Raw genomic sequence first — 17,513 nt, forward strand, 5'->3', positions numbered from 1 at the left:
TATATGTCTGTTTTATTCTGATTGTATGATTTGAAAACTTAAAAGATCATATGAATAGGAGAGAAAGTCCAACTTTATTTTAATTTTTGGTTTATACTATTCAAAAATAAAGGCTTCAAGGGAAACAGAGAAGGGGGAAAATGCCAAGAAATAGTTACACTTTGTGAATTGTAAGAAAATGGCAAATAAAATTGCATTTCATCAATATTGAAGACTTGGTATGCTCCGTCAAACATACATGAATGCAAATTAAAATGGGTCCAGACCATAGGAGTTTGAGAAGTCAGACTGTGAGGATGGCAAGTTAAGGTAGCTTTTAAAAACTGAGAGTAAGATTGTGGTAGTATATAATTCTTTTAGGTGCTAATGTGCTTGTGGATATTGTCTATTTGTGAGGGGAGTAAAAAATCATTCGGGCTTTTAAAAATGATGTGAGCAGGCACAATTTAAGTAACCTGTAAGCACACATTTTCATTGGGTAGTTACCCAAGTTTATCTTATTGGCTCTCTACCATCTTTGATCATACATATTATTAAATAATAAAGGAAGTACAACAAAAAATATACTATACTCAAAATTGCTGATGTGTTGATTGGATTTACTTCAAACAGCAAGGAAATGCTCTTATTTAATAAGATCCCAAAATATTGCATACATAAACTTTTTATACTAAATACTGAAATCAGCAATGTAACAAAGATCTTTTAGGTGTCAAAGATTCAAGCAAACATTTCCAGATAATAATAGTTCTCCATATTAAAGTTTTGACTCTTGGGCAGAGACAGACTGTGAATTTCAGGTCCTGCCAGCTCAAAATCCTTGAATTAGGATGTACATATTTCATGATAGTTTTAGCTAAATGTAAATTGGATGCAAAGCAGCAAGGAAATTTTTACAATAGAATTTTAGTTTTCTTACAGTGCATTATTCTAACCAAATTTTTATAGCAAAAGGTTGGAAGAAACAGTATCTTGTACATTTGATATTCTTGAATAGAACATCTATTTTACATTGACTATTTTTATAAAGCTCCAGATTTTCCTTTCTAGTTCAGTGCGGTTTTGATATGTGCCATTAAAGTAACAGATTTCTCCAGCATTTTCCTGTCTTACATCTAGTTCAACAAATTTTGCTTAGAAATATGGAATAAAATTGAACATTGGCATTACCAGCTTCAGGCAAAAAAGTTTGTCATGCCATTTGTTCAGAGTACAGTGACCTTAAATTTGATACCTGAGTAACTATGAATCATTGGAATAGGGCAGTGAGTTGTATTTTTGAAACCAATCTGTACCTTAATGAATCAGTTGGAAAAAAATACATTCTGACAAGATGGAGGATTGAATATTTTGTTATGGATATTATTTAATAATAGAGTAACTTTATTTTTTTTTAAGATTTTATTTATCTGAGAGTGAGAGAGAGAGCATGAGGGGGGAGGGCCAGAGGAAGAGGGAGAAGCAGGTTCCCCCCTGAGCAAGGAGCCCGATGTGGGGCTCTATCCCAGGACCCTGGCATCATGAACTAGCCGAAGGCAGATGCTTAACCGACTGAGCCACCTAGGCGCCCCACTTTTCTTTCTCTTTTAAAGTATTTTCTCATTTAATGGGAAGAGATTAAATATATCTTTGTCTATTAACTGCAGTAATTTAATAGAGATGATGATCTCTGACTTTTCTTTTTGTTTTCCAGCCAGGGCTAATGAATTGTACTTAAGGTAGAGGTAAAGAATAAATTTTAGGGGTGCCTGGGTGGCTCAGTTGTTAAGCATCTGCCTTGGGGCTCAGGTCATGATCCCAGGGGCCAGGGATCGAGCCCCACATCGGGCTCCCTGCTTGGCTGGAAGCCTGCTTCTCCATCTCCCATGCCCCCCTGCTTGTGTTCCCTCTCTCGCTGTGTCTCTCTCTCTCAAGTAAATAAAATCTTTAAAAAAAAAAAAAAAAAGAAGAAATTTTAACATCCACTCCCTCCTCTTTTGTGATGGTATCTTTTCACATACTGTTAAAATTTCCTATACTGCATTTATGCCAATAATTTTAAGTATCTCTATTTGGAGGCTGATACCAAGGTAGTTATCTGTTAGCATGGCACAATCCATACTGATTTATCTCCCTCCTTCTGTGACAGTGTTAAGATGGTAGTTTTTTTTAATATTTTGTCTTATTTGCATTGAAGAAACACGTTTATTTTTATTTTAAAAATAGGTCAAGGAGCCAGATAAAACAAGATCCCATATTAGATTTGAAAACCTTGTTTAATAATCACTGACTTAAATTCCAAATAAAATAGAAGAATTAGTTTAATTATATCACTGTCACCTCTTGAGTCGTTTAGATTTTTCTTTTTTGAACATACTTTTCAACTGCTAGAAAATACCATGTAAATTCTTACTAATATCTTAGAACATTTAAATGCCAGAGTAGTCATTCGGATTTTGGTATGATTACAAATTAGCATTTATAAAGCTAAATTGATTTGAATAGTACCACTCTCTGCTTTCATCATTTTCTCCTAACCACTCTTCCATTGTATGGCAGAATTCTTTGACTTTTTATAATTCTGATAGTCTTTCCATCTTTACTTTAAAAGCCAAATCAGGGGCACCTGGGTGGTGCATTCAGTTGAGCATCTGACTCTTGGTCTCGGCCCAGGTCATGATCTCATAGTTGTGAGATGGAGCCCCACGTTGGGCTCCATGCTCAGCGTGGTGTCTGCTTGAGATTCTCTCTCTCTCCCTCTGGCCCTCCCCCAACTTGTGCTCACTCTCTATCTCAAATGAATAAGTCTTTAAAAATAAATAAAGCCATATCATATTATTTTGCTTTCCATATTTATTTTGCCTTCTATTTTCTGGTAAACTGTAATGCAATAGTTGATGAAAAAAAAAAGAAAGAAATGACTGCATCAGCAAGAGCAGTAATAAGCTTGAAAACATTCTGTAAAATATGCAACATGTGCAATTTTTACATCTTGTGCAAATGCCAAGCTGGCCTGGTTGATGTCCCTTGGATTTTCTAGGAAATCACTGGTCAAGATCAGTGGTTTTTCAAATCTTTTTTAAGCCATAGAACTCTCTTTCTTCATAGTAAGTCTAATATGGGACCTCAGTGTGTTAAAATGAGGGATGCTGTGTTTGCAAGCATGGAGGTAGAGGTAGGATAGGGTTGTGTCTTTGTTAGGCTAGAGCCTTAGCTCAGCCCCCTGCTCCTTCCTTCCCTTTTCCTCTTAACATCTTTTGAGGTACACCTCCTTTCCTAAGGTATCTTGGGAGTACAGTTTGAAAATCACAGATAGCATTCTGAATCTTTCTTCACTGATAAGCCATTTTGGAGATTAAATATTTGGTACATTTCTGCATATCCTAAATCCCCAAGGTTCTAAATTCCCAAATCCATGTAGAAATGAGTGACTCAGGGGAATTGTTAGCAGAACCTTCACTGAGAATTTTTGTTTTGTTTAATATAGGTATTGTTCAGATTTAAATTTAAAACAAACAAAAAACTAATGCACCTTTCCCTGAGGTTAGTGATATAATATTTAGGGCCTAGACTGCTGGTTCTGTGGCTTATAGTTGAGAAGACAGTTGAGTGGGACCTTAAACAGGAAACATCACTTATTTTGCAAGCCCTACAAGTTATTTATAAGCTGTTGGGAAGAAACTGCTAATCATTTAACATGTGATTGAAGTTTTGAAAAAGGAAAGTACACAGATATTTGGAATAATAGGATAGCCATTCAGATAAGAAAATTTACTTGGTTCTTACTGACATTTATAGAGTACACAACTGTTCCATATGGTGTACTAAGTATGTTTCTGGTGTGTTTCTTATATAATCCCCACAATCCTATACCTGTATTACCACATTTAAAATTGATGAGAATAGGGTGCCTGGCTGGCTCAGTCAGTAGAGCATGTGACTCAATCCTCGGGGTCGTGAATTCGAGCCCCATGTTGGGCGTAGAGATTACCATAAAAAAAAATGGTGAAAAATTGGAGTCTTGGGTTAAATAACATGCTGAGAGTTATGGTAAATAATGGACCCAGAGTTTGATTCTTAGTCTCAATCTGTGCTTCTTCAGAGACCCATGCTACTTGCTTTTTAGGAAATTATGGTTCTTTTGGGATGACAGAACAAGTCTAAAATAATCTGAGGTAAGAGTAAGGAATGAGGTGGTAATATTAGGACATGGGTGAAAAAAGATTAGAGTTTATAGGAAGGGACAGAATATGGTGTGTTCATAATGGAAACATTTACTTTATAGGTGAATTTATTTATATCTCAGTTTTCCTTTTTTGTTTTATATTTTGTTCAACTTTTCAGTTTTTTATTACCTATTTCCAACTTCTTTACCTGCATTAGTCATACATTATAGTCTTAAAATTAATTTTAATCTTGTCATCCTTTCTCCTTCCCCTCTCAAATTCTTCTCCGGTTTAAAGGAGGTAAACCTGTTGGCCTTTCTGTTTTTTTTTTTCAACTGTAATAATTACGCATTTGGGTTTTTCTCATTCATTGTTTTTAACAAAATGACATTTCCCTCAAAGGACTGTCCCACTTCCCCATTCCATTAAATTTAAAATTTAGGTAGGGAAATTTTGCCTCAAAGTTTTTCCTTAAGTAATCTATAGGTCTTAAAAAAAAAAAGACCTTAAATATCTTCAAATATATATTCAATAAAGTGTTTAATGAATGTTATTACAAATAAGTTTGAGAATTTCTTCATACACTGTAACTTTCCATCCCATTCCCCTTTTGGAGATAGCCAGTGAATGTTATCATTTAGAAGCTTTGTGGTAAATAAATCTAACTTTGCTCACCCCAGTTGAACCATCATGCTGTCCTCTGCATTTAAAATGTAGCCTCTCAACCAAAATGATCCACTGTTCCTTGGAATATGTTTTAGAAAATGATACAGAACCATTTAGAAAATGTTTCCAGTATAACTTTCAGAATTGTGTTATTTTGTGTGATTTTCTGTTGTTGTTTATTCAAAAGTAGCTAGTCAAGATTTAAGATGGAATTTAGATGGGATCCTGTCATGCTTAAAAATTAGTACAACATTAAACTGTTGTGAAAAACCGTATTTTCTTGATATTAAATTGCATTTTTTTTAAACAGATTAGGGAAGGATGTGAATAAATATTATTTGGGAATCCTCTTTTAAGATAGATTTTAAGGTTCTTTATAAAAATGTTAGCTTAGAATTTTTAATTTGGTGTTATTTTATTTTGAGGAAAATAAAAGATTATTTGTCTGAGTCTGATAACTAATGACCTATTTACCCTAAATTGCTGGTACATCAGTCTACCTCCTGAGTAGATCGCCAGTTAGGGTGGATTTCTTTAAGATCTCTGGTTTGTGTTGTGAAAACATGTAGGCAGTTTATTGGACATAATGAATTTTATTTACAAACTAGATAAAATTTTGAAATATTTTTGTATTGTTGATTCATTCAGTTCTTGATACAGGCCATGTAGTCTGTCATATAGAGAAAAAAAGAGCATTTAGGCCTTGGGAATGCAGAATTGAATTTGATTTAAATCTTGGTTACCTTGAATAAGTTACTTAACATTAATGTATTTATCAAGTGATAACTGTATGCTAGGCATGAGGAAATGGGAGGGTAAGATGGGGAGATGATAGAACTCCTGTTGTTAAAAGAATTCAGACACTAGAACATTCACTTCATCCTCTCTGAATCTGTTATCATGTTGACAAAATGGGGGTGAGAGAACTTAAAATCCCCATGATAGTACTAAAGAGGAATCATAGATGCTCAACACAAGTTAGGTTATGTGTTGTCATTCTTACTGTTTAATCATAGGTTACTCAGACACAACAAAATATGGATTATTTCCCTTGTTTGGGGACTGCATTGCCTTTAGAGATTTAAGTTGTATCATTCATTCAAACATTCTTTGTTCTGGCACCAGACATACTTGCCAAGCTTCTAGAATTTGAGGGCCTTGTGCCATTGCATTGTGCTTTTTGCTCTTAGTTTTAATTTTTAAGCACAACAGCTTGTCAGACTCCACAAAAATTACTTGTTAATTTTAGCCTGATGAAAACGCTAATTTGAGAATAAGCAATCACCTAGAGTTGGGAATCTGCAGACTTCTGTAAAGAGCCAGTTGTTTTAGGCTTTGTGGACCATATAGTCTCTCTGGGAACTAACTCTGCTGTCGTAGTGTGAAAGCAACCATAGTCAGTACGTTAAATGAGCGAGTGTGGCTGTGTTCCAATAAAACTTTATTTATGGACACTGAAATTTGAATTTCTTAAAATTTTCATATCACAATATTGTTTTAATTATTAAATTTTTCAGTTATTTAAAAATGTAGAAGTCATGCCTAGATAATGGGCCTTACAGAAACAGGTGGCTAGCCAGATTTGGCCATTGGGCTGTAGTTTGCTGCCCCCTGATTTAGAGCATAATCTATGAATTTGCTCTCATTGTTAGATAATAATTGTAGGGATTGTATATATATATTGGGGTTTGAGTTCTGCTCTTTTCATCCAAGTTTACTTTTATAAACTAAATATGTATGAATAATAGAAAACTAATAGGAAAAACACAGGTTTTTTTTTTTCTTTACTTGTTTTTATTGTGTTTTGCCCAATCCAGTGAAGGGTGGCTTTAAAAGGCTGCTTACTCTCAGATTTTTCATCCATCTCAAGTCATATTCTATAAATGTGAATTTCAAGTAATATTTACAAGGGATTCTATACTTTGACTATTTAAAATTTACATAGTAGGAAATTTCATCTTTTAAATAAATTGTATATAGGTAACTATACATTTACATCGCATGAGCACTAATGAACAAAATAGTCTTTGTTTTGAAATAAAAATAATTTTTATACTGACTGTAATAATGGTATATGTAAAAACTGTAACTTTAAATTCTGTTAACTTGCTTTCTGTAGACACCAGAGAAGAAACAATCGGAATCATCCAGAGGAAGAAAGAGAAAAGCAGAAAACCAGAATGAAAGTAGTCAGGGTAAGTGAAGCAGAATCCTTCAGAGCTAAATAAGTATTTACAATTAGTCTGATTGTTAATCAATTAACTAGCTTAACTATAAAAGTAATATTGTGTTTTTATCATTTCTATAGCTATTATAAATTTATGCATTAATAAGAGTTCATAAATGTACTTCCCGTAAGAAAGAATAATATGAAATTGAAATCTTTTGTACCACAGGTAGTGTATGATTACTGTTTTTAGGCTTTTTGACATTTCCCATATATTTTTTTTTTTTACTTGAGAATTAGAAAGGCAAGTGTCATGTCCAAACCTGGCAAACATTACCTTATCACCTTTCATTTTTCTTTCTTTATCTGAATTACAGTATTGAAATGGCTTCTTGTCTTTGAATAGGAACTTTAGATGTCACTTTAAAGTGCAGGTACCGAAAGCTTGCTTATTCCTTTTATTTAAAAAAGAAAAAGACTGTATAAAAATGATTGAGATGCTTATTAAAGCATCATCTTTTTCTATACCTGTTCTTCATTCTTTCTTACATACCTGCCCTTTGTGATATAGGCTAAGAAGATGATTTTCAAGTCATCTACAAAACTCTTATAATGGACAACAAAATAGTATTGTCATTTAATTTGGCCACTTAAAATTAAATACAATAAATTGGCTCTTAAGTCATATATAATGACTTTATACATATGATTACATGTTTTGGAGCCGCTCTTTAGCTTTAAGGACTGGAGCCAGGAACCCATGGCTTACTAGTACTTACATGTGGCACTGGCATCAAGGAATATATTCACAGCAACTGTCTGTGTGGAAGGAAATTTAAGTCACTCTACCATCTTTCTATAGATGTGTGGTACTTTGTATCTCCGTCTGCTCAGAGCTCAGTTTTGGTCTTAGTGCAGTTCCACGAGGTTGTGGTTAGTGGACTTGGAGCTTTATTTAGTGTAAAGTTATATTAGTTATGATAGTTTCAACTTTAGATTTAAAAACTCACTTAAAAGCAGTCCCATATTAGGACTTCTGGGCTGGTTGATTCAACCTATGTTTTTAAGAATCCATGTTTATTTCTTTGTGGTCTGCTCTCCACAAGAATTGTCTGATTTTCTTATGTATTTAGAATGGTTGTCAGTTTTGACTGGATTTACTTGAGCTTTCACACTTGTATTTGCTTTAGAGAGAGGTTGGCTTTCTGTGTTTTTTCCCCTCTTTCTTTGAAGGTAAGCTTCAAGTCCAGAGAAAACCTGTCCTGTAATCTTGTCGGCCAGAATTGGGTCAGGAGTCCATTCATTCCTTAACCAGTTATGTCTAACATACGTCCTGTTGCCCTTAGAAAAACCAGGTCCATCTCTGAAATTGAAAGTGGGTAAAGTTCCTTTTAGAAATGTGGGCATTGTGGAGAAGGGATGATCGATACCTGAACAAAATTGGATTTCTGATCAGGAGGGGAGGGGAACTAGGATGGAGGCCAGATAGGAGTTAGCTTCGCCTGATATTACATGTGGTATGTAGGGGGAGGGAATTAACAGAGCCAAGTTTGGGTCGAGTTAGGGAAAAAGAATTAGGGACATAGCTTCTGGATAGGCAACCCAAACCATCTCTGCATGTTTAAATAATAGCACCTTCTTCAGAATCTGCAGGAAAGTTGTTATAGGTGGAAGGAAAATTCCTTGGGTATACAGGCATACCTTAGAGATACTACAGGTTTGGTTCCAGACCATCACAATAAAGCAAGTATTACCATAAACGAGTCAAATGAATTTCTTGGTTTTCCAGTGTATATAAAAGTATGTTTATACTGTAGTCTGTTGTGTGCCAATAGCATTGTGTCTAAAAAACATTGTATATTAATTTTAAAAATATTACTGAAAAATGCTGTCACCTGAGCTTTTAGTGAGTTGTAATCACTGATAACAAATTGCCATAACAAATACATATAATAATGAAAAAGTTTGAAATATTGTGAGAATTACTAAAATGTGACACAGAGACATGAAGTGAACAAATGGTATCTATTGGAAAAATGATGCCTGTAGACTTGTTCAATGCAAGGTCCTTCAATTTGTGTTTAAAAAAACCCAAAAACCACAGTATCAGTGAAATTCAGTGAAACAAGGTATAGCTGTAAAACCTTTACAATCCTTTCTGACTTCTTAAGTAAACCTGTACAAAACTGTTGTTCAAAGTTTCTAGGTACCATTTATAGTCCTGGGTACTTACTTAATTTTTCTTGTTCCACAAAAGAATTTAAGGTTGTTGAACTTTTAATTGTAATCTTTGTTCATTTCAATAATGCCTGGCACATAGGTGTAATCACTCAAATATTCGTTGAATAAATAAATATGTCAGTATTGAATTGATAAATGTGTATGTTTGTATTATCCAAAGCTTTTGATTTCATGGTATTGTCAATTTTTCTTTGTAATGAAGAAATCATGTATTTTATATAGTTCCACTGAAGGGTGGGTGCCTCTCATCCAAAGAAGTATCTCTAACACTATTTCTTAGCACCGTCTTAATTCAAAATTTATAAAAGTGATGAAGAGTCCATTTTAGAGCAAAACTTTTAATTAAAGAACTGTGTGGACCCACTTTATCAATATGGTCATATAAGAGCAATATTTAAAATCTAGTCTTATTAAAAAAATCCTATTAATTTGGGAATACTTTTTAGAAAATCAAAATATTTTACAAAGTAACATTCATGTTAAAGCATGTTATTGTTAGTTTGTATGGTTTTGTGTTAAAGCTTTTTTATTATTTATGGGTATAAATTGGTTTGTCAGTTATGCAGTTGCCACTTTTCTTTTTTTATTCATTGATTTGCTTTTATGAAATTATAGCCATTAAGCAATATGAATAATGTAGTTGTAAAAACAAGATCCTTTAATGTCATTTATTTATTTGATTCTCCAGTAATTGGAACTTTAACAATTGACGTGTTACTATTGAAATGTCATTTGATTTTTGGATTTCTGAAATTGTCATCTTACCCTCTGAGGGTTCTTAATATAATTTTTTCAGTGTCCCTCATTCTTTTTATTAAACAGATGATTTTTATGTGTATTAGGGAAATTAAGTTTAACACATTCTTTTTCTGATATAGTATATGATAAGTAGTCATGACTAACTTTAAATCTGTAAAAAATTTTTACTTTTATATTTTAGGAAAAAGTATTGGGGGACGTGGCCACAAAATTAGTGACTATTTTGAAGTAAGTTTATTAACAAATATCTCCAGTTCTTAATATAATTTTACTATTTTTTATACTTATTTTTATAATTTTACTATGGGCTGAAATAATTTCTTTGAAGCACAAGGTCAACTTTTGACTATCTACTTGATTAGAGCAGTAATGTCCTGTCTTCCTAGGAACTTTAAAATTTACTTTTACATTGGAATGGCACATCATAATTTTCAGAGTACTTTTTCACATATTTGCTTATGACAGCCCAGGAGATAGGTACAGTAGGTATTAGTGTTTCTATATTACATATGAGGAAACTGAAGACCAGAGATGTAAAGTTGCCTATTTAAAGTCAAATTCTAAATGGAAGAGCAAAGAGGGACACCCGGGTGGCACAGTTGGATGAGCATCCGACTCTGAGTTCCTGCCCGACGTAGGGCTCCCCCAGTTAGCATGGAGTCGGCTTAAGATTCTCTCCTTCTCCCTCTGTCCCTCTCTTCTGCATGCACGTGTGCATGTGTGCTCCCTCATTCTCTCAAATAGATAAATCTTAAAAAAAAAAAGGAAGAGCAAAAAGAGAAGTTGAAGTCTAATAGCTTCTAGTTTTGAACTGTTTCTGCTGTCATTGCAGCCTTAATGATAGCACCACGGCAACATTTGAGCCCTATAGATGGAAATTAAATAATGATAGAAGTGTGAAATCTAAGAGCCCCTGAAAATAATAAATAGTGGTAAATTTAGATTCTTACCCTGTCTAGAATATTTTCTTACTTCTACACATAAATACTTTTGGCTATCAGTTTCACAGTATGGGACGTTAATATGATTGTTAAAACAACAAACATCATCTACTTAGTTGAAAAATATTTATATTTACTTGAGTATGAGAACAGAATTTGCCAGTCAGGGGAAGGGCTGCATTAAAAAAAATTTTTTTTTACCATCCATTGTTGTTCTTAATTGGGTTTACAGAATCTATGGTAAAACTGTTGCTGACCATGGTCTAGTGTTACTGACCTAGTGCTCTTTAGTTGAGGTCAGTCCCTCAGTGTTAGTTTCAGTTAACAATCTTAGCAAAGCTTGGATCAATTCAGATAAATAAATCTCAAGTCTCTTGAATGCTCTTCATGTGCCATGAGTTCTGCTTAGGCACTGTAGATTAAAAAAAATTAGACAAAGTCCCTAGGTTACAGGAAAATACACTAGGAGGTCCTCATCTCTTGTCTTCTCTTAATACCCTGAGAGGAAGCCAGTAGCAGTGAATTTTCTCCTCCTTTTGTTGGTAAAGAAACATGAGAAATTTGAGAGGTAGCTATAGAATACATTAGGTGGCTTCTCTTCATATGTACCTAGGTCATGCACTGTAATGCATGTTGTGCATAAAAGAAAGATTGATTTTTATAAGATTTTGTGCTGTTAAAGGGAAGGGACTTGAGCTGTGTAATTTTTTATATAGTACTTACAAACATTTGGATTTTTAACATTTTGAGAATGATGATTCTGTTTTAAGATGGTTTATTACATTCACTAATATCTACTTGTAAATATGTTAAATTAGGGGTATTAGGGATTATACTGCTTCAACATTTATTTATTTATTTAAAGATTTTATTTATTTATTTGACAGACGCAGTGAGAGAGGGAACATAAGCAGGGGAAGTGGGAGAGGGAGAAGCAGGCTTCCCGCTGAGCAGGGAGCCCAATGTGGGGCTTGATCCCAGAACCCTGGGATCATGACCTGAGCCGAAGGCAGACACTTAACGACTGAGCCACCCAGGTGCCCCTTCAACAAACATTTATAACAGAACTGTATTAAAATTTGAAGGAAAAATAATATATGTTCATTGTTTGGGGGAAATTAATTTATCTTGAGTCTGCCACAGTAACAAATTATAGTCAGAATGTTCAGGAAATAAGGGTCTTTACTAAACATAGTCTTTTCACATTCTTGTGATCAGTATTCTCTCCGAGTCTTTTAGGACTCGGCTGTAACTGACCTTAGTTTTCCTTTTTCTTGACCCGTTTAAATCACTGCCGAATTTAATTTAAAAGAAGATATATTTAAATCAATTCTTATTGTCATGTCAAAAATAACATCTAGCTAAACCTCTTCTAATAAAGAGTGATGTTTCCTTTTTTTTTCTCAGTACCAAGGTGGGAATGGCTCAAGTCCAGTAAGAGGCATACCTCCTGCGATCCGTTCTCCTCAAAATTCACATTCACATTCCACTCCTTCTTCATCTGTAAGTTTTCACATGTGTAGATAGTCTTCTGTCTGCTGAACCTATATGTATATGTATACAGATTAACTTTTCATTGAAAATTTCTACATATATTTATTTGTGTTTATCTTTTTAGAAAATCATTCTGTGAGTTAAATTCTTTTTATTTATTTATTTTTTAAAGATTTTATTTATTTATGAGAGAGGGAGAATGAGAGAGAGTGAGCACATGAGAGGGGGGAGGGTCAGAGGGAGAAGCGGACTCCCTGCCAAGCAGTCCCAAGCATCCGGGGACTCCAGGATCATGACCTGAGCCAAAGGCAGTCGCTTAACCAACTGAGCCACCCAGGTGCCCAGTTAAATTCTTTTTAATGATCTGATGCTCTTAGAACTTTATTTCTTCAAGTGAGATCCTTAAGTTAAAGATTTCCTGAATTAATTATATCCAAGAAATAAAGTTTCTATAAAAGAATGCTGTCGAGCCTATGGGACTAAAATGAATACTCTTGTATCAATCCATATTCAATTATTGATTTCTAATTTCTAACTCTCCTTAAGAGAAAGGTAGGCACCCTTTATTCCTGGATCATTTTATTTTATTTATTTATTTAAAAAAGATTTTATTTATTTGAGAGAGAGAGTGAGAGAGAGCACATGAGAGGAGGGAGGGTCAGAGGGAGAAGCAGACTCCCTGCTGAGCAGGGAGCCCGATGCGGGACTCGATCCTGGGACTCCAGGATCATGACCTGAGCCGAAGGCAGTCACTCAACCAACTGAGCCACTCAGGCGCCCTATTCCTGGATCATTTTAGTTCAACATAGGAGAAGGATCTTGGGCCTAAAAATTATCTTACAACTTTTTGGTTTGTTGCTAGTGTTTTAAGATCTAGTTCTATTTATATGCATTGTTTTGCTTATTGGATTTCCTTTTTTCTTTACTTTTATTTTATGAAAATTTAATGTCTAACCAGAAAAGCAGCATTGGCTTTCAGTAATTTAAAAATGAATTAAGGATTTTTTTAAAATCGGAGTAGCTCTTATTTTTTTCAAGTACCCTGTTTTTACTTCCAGTGTCCCCTTCTATGCCTTGCCTGTAGACACACACTTAGTTGTGTCTTACTCCTTTTGTACCTTGGCTACATCATATTGCCATATGCAAAATAAAGTGTCAGACTCAATAATTTTGAGTTATAGTGATGGCATTGATACAATGATATAGTCTGTTTTCGATGATGTGTTTTAAAACTAGTAACTAGATAAACCATGAAACTCATCAGTAAACTGATATTATATTCTATATGGATGTGCATTATTGTCCTTGGTGCTAAGAGTTCTATATTAGGGTCTTTTCAGTTTTACTTTTTGAACCATCATCATCTGTTTTTAATATTTTTGTTTTGAAATACTGTATTTCTCCTAATATACTGTATATATTTAACAGATTGAAAGCATTAAAAATTTTTTTTATGGTTCTAGAATGTAAGTTTGAGGGCAGGGAATATATGGTTGTTTTTTCCACTGTGCCTTATGTAAGGGAGGGTACTCTAAAAATGAGTGCTTCTTGAATAAAATGATTAAAAGTTGTGAAAAATCAATTATGTTTTAATTCAGTTGTTATCCTGATAAAAACTTAAGAAGTGTTAAGTAGTTATTGCTGAGCAAAAGCCTATCTTTTTCTTGCTAATGTAAAAATTTTAATCTTTTTCTAAGGTTCGACCGAATAGCCCTTCTCCTACTGCGTTAGCTTTTGGGGACCACCCTATTATACAACCAAAGCAGTTATCCTTTAAAATTACTCAGGTAAATAGTAAATAAAATTTTTTGTATAACTTGTAAGAAACAGAACAAGCATGACATGTCAGTTTTTGTTTACTGCTTCTTTTTGAACATACCATCCAAATACATATAATCAATGTTTTCCTGAAGCTATTATATTTGTCATAAGTGAACATTAAAGTAGGTCATTTGGGGTGTCTATGTATATTCATATATGCTATACACTTACAGATATCATTTGAAAATTAGACATCTTTTATGCTTATTTGATTTTATGAATTTTGAGTACTAAGTTTTTCATTTTAACTTTTTACATGTGACAGTTTTTGTATTTTACTATAGCAGACCACGGGGATTGGAAGAGTAGATCTTTTGCTTAGCCACCTTTATTACTCCAGTTTATTGCCATTAGACTTTTCTGTTAGGTCATGTCCAAGCTGTTGTACATGCATCAAAACTTCTTTCTTTGGATGATCTTTAGGCTGGGATTACAAGTACATTGCTTTCAGTCAATGAATAGCTCATGAAAGTTTTTGCCATGTTCAAAAATCAACTAGAGTTGATAGCACAAAGCAGTGGTTATATTGAATTTTAATGAAGAACATAACAATATCCTAAAACTTTTAGTAATCAGTTTTTTAAATGTTTCTTTGTAAGCTTATAGAACTTATACTTCTGAAGATGTTAAAACCTTAAAACTGTACTAAGACTTTTTTGGGATAACTTTTATATACACAGATTCAAATATTTTCTTTGTTTTTACAAGCACTAAAATCTAGTTTTATATTTGCATGCAATGATATGTATAATGGAGATAATAAAATAGCTTTCTTTCCTTTAGACTGATCTCACAATGCTGAAATTAGCAGCATTAGAAAGTAATAAAAACCAGGACCTGGAAAAGAAGGAAGGTCGTATAGATGACTTGCTCAGGGTAAGTAGTCTTGGAGAGTAATAAGGATAATAAGTCATGGAGGGGGAGAAAATTGAGTAAATTATTTGGAAATAATAAAACTTGAGGAAATACTTAGCATTGTAAAATATTCTTTAGCTGGGAAAAAATAAGCTTTTGCTGGTAGCTTTAAGTACGTGAAAATCACTATTTTAAAGCGAAAATTATTAGCTCTTTAAATGTAAATTGAGGGGGGCATCTGGGTGGCACAGTTGGTTAAGCGTCCAACTCTTGGTTTCAGCTCAGGTCTTGATCTCAGAGTCATGAGATTGAGCCCCAAGTTGGGCTCACAATGGAGTCTGCTTGAGCTTCTCTCTCTCCCTCCCTCTGCTCCTCCCACTCATGTTCTCTCTAAAATACATAAAAAAATCTTTAGTAAATAAATGTGAACTGAGAAACAGTTGGAGAAATACAGGGAAGTTTGTAAAATTTATTTTTATTTGATCAGCTATCATAAGACCAATGGCCATTTCATGTTAGTTTTAAAGGTAATTGATTTTGTTATAAACCTGACATTTGATATTATACAAGATGAAGTAACTACTGCAATCCTGTGAGATTTTTAATGGAAACTTTATAAAAGGACACATCAGAAAATACTTATAATGTGAGTAAGGTAAGAAGCAGTGGTTCTCACCCCTTGCTGCTCGGTAGAATCACCAAATGGGAAGGGTGGGAGGCACTTTATAAAGGTACCCATGCCTAAACTCCAAAAGTGAGGGGTTCTGATTAAATTGATGTGATGTGGGCTTGGGAATTGGTAGTTTTAAAGCTCCTCCAAAAAACAAAAACCAAAACAAAGCTCCTCCAGATGATTATAATTTAAGCCAGCATTGAGAACTATTGGTATAAAAACTCAATAAAACCAATGTCGTATCTGTGATCCTACCACAATTACCGATACCTTTGAAACATCCAGCTTGCCTTTTCTGATCCCATCCCAGTCACTCTCTCACATTCTTTTACCATTAACTGTTCTAAGTTCTGTATTTATTATGCCTTATTATTACGGTTTTATCACATGTATCTATACATTCTTAACATATTTGTTTGTTTATTTTTTTAAATTTTATTTATTTGAGAGAGACAGTGAGAGAGAGAGAGAGTGCACAAGCCCCAGGGGAGGGTCAGAGAAGCAGACTCCCCGCTGAGCAGGAAGCCCGACATGGCACTTGATCCCAGGACCCTGGGATCATGACCTGAGCTGAAGGCAGACGCTTAACCGACTGAGCCACCCAGGCACCCTTCAGTTTATTTTTGAACTTTACATAAAATTACGCTGTCTGTACCCTTTTGCTCTGCTTGTTTTCACTAAACGTTATATGTGGAATTGCCATGTCCTTTGTTCATTTCATGCTATATATATAGTAAGACATTATATGAATATACCATAATTTATTTTTTCTGCTCTTGGTGGACATTTTGTTTCTACTTTTTGCTAATACGAACAGTTCTGCTAAGAACATTATTGTACATGTCTTTTAGGGCAAATGTGGAAAAATTTGTCTTAACAGTATATGCTTTAAGAGATACGTGGCCAGAGTACATGGCATGTTCAGTTTTGCTTTATAATGCCAAATTTTCCCCAAAGCGGTTGGATTAATTTACACTCCTATCAGCAATGGGCAGTAAATAATGTTGTTGCTTATTATCTTTGCTAAGGCTTATTATAATCGGATATAATAAATTTCTTGGCCAATTTGGTGGATGTAACAGTGTCTTTTATCTTTCTTTTTTTTAAGATTTTATTTATTTGACAGAGAGAGACAGCGAGAGAGGGAACACAAGCAGGGGGAGTGGGAGAGGGAGAAGCAGGCTTCCAGCTGAGCAGGGAGCCTGATGGGCTCGATCCCAGGACCCTGGGATCATGACCTGAGCCGAAGGCAGACGCTTAACGACTGAGCCACCCAGGCGCCCCAGTGTCTTTTATCTTTTATTGTGTTCTCTATTTTCTAGCATCTTTTAAAATATTTATTAACTGCGTTTCTTCTGAGAAATAACCAATCATATTTTTTTACTCATTTTTCTTAATGGGTTACTGTTTGCCTGTGGGTTTTGTTTTTTTCTTTTACTTTTAAATCATTTTCTATTTAAATTCAGTTAATTAACATATAATGTATTAATTGCTTTCAAAGGTATAGGCCTGTGATTCCTCAGTCTTATATAATACCTACTGTTCATTACATCACATGCCCTCCTTAATGTCTATCATCCAGTTACCCCATCCCTCCACCCCCCTCCCCTCCAGCAACCCTCATTTGTTTCCTATGATTAAGAGTCTCTTATGGTTTGTCTCCCTCTCTGGTTTCGTCTTGTTTCATTTTTTCCTCTCTTCCCCTATGATCCTCTGCCTTGTTTCTTAAATTCCATATATCAGTGAGATCA

General features: G+C 34.3%; 1 protein-coding gene across 2 annotated transcripts in view; it reads left to right on the forward strand.

The window, feature by feature from the left end:
• Positions 1-17,513, forward strand: part of TLK1 (tousled like kinase 1) — a 152,294-nt gene that overhangs the window by 82,258 nt on the left and 52,523 nt on the right. For both annotated transcript variants that reach the window (XM_028122422.2, XM_028122433.2), the window contains 5 exons: positions 6,931-7,006; positions 10,160-10,206; positions 12,327-12,422; positions 14,111-14,200; positions 15,018-15,110. In XM_028122422.2, coding sequence (XP_027978223.1) covers positions 6,931-7,006; positions 10,160-10,206; positions 12,327-12,422; positions 14,111-14,200; positions 15,018-15,110 — 402 coding nt within the window. The remainder of the gene's footprint in view (positions 1-6,930; positions 7,007-10,159; positions 10,207-12,326; positions 12,423-14,110; positions 14,201-15,017; positions 15,111-17,513) is intronic.

Source organism: Eumetopias jubatus, unplaced genomic scaffold, assembly GCF_037043125.1.
Source record: "Eumetopias jubatus isolate StellerSeaLion01/CBP00866 unplaced genomic scaffold, mEumJub1_p1.0 scaffold_3, whole genome shotgun sequence".
Classification (NCBI taxonomy): Eukaryota; Metazoa; Chordata; class Mammalia; order Carnivora; family Otariidae; genus Eumetopias; species Eumetopias jubatus.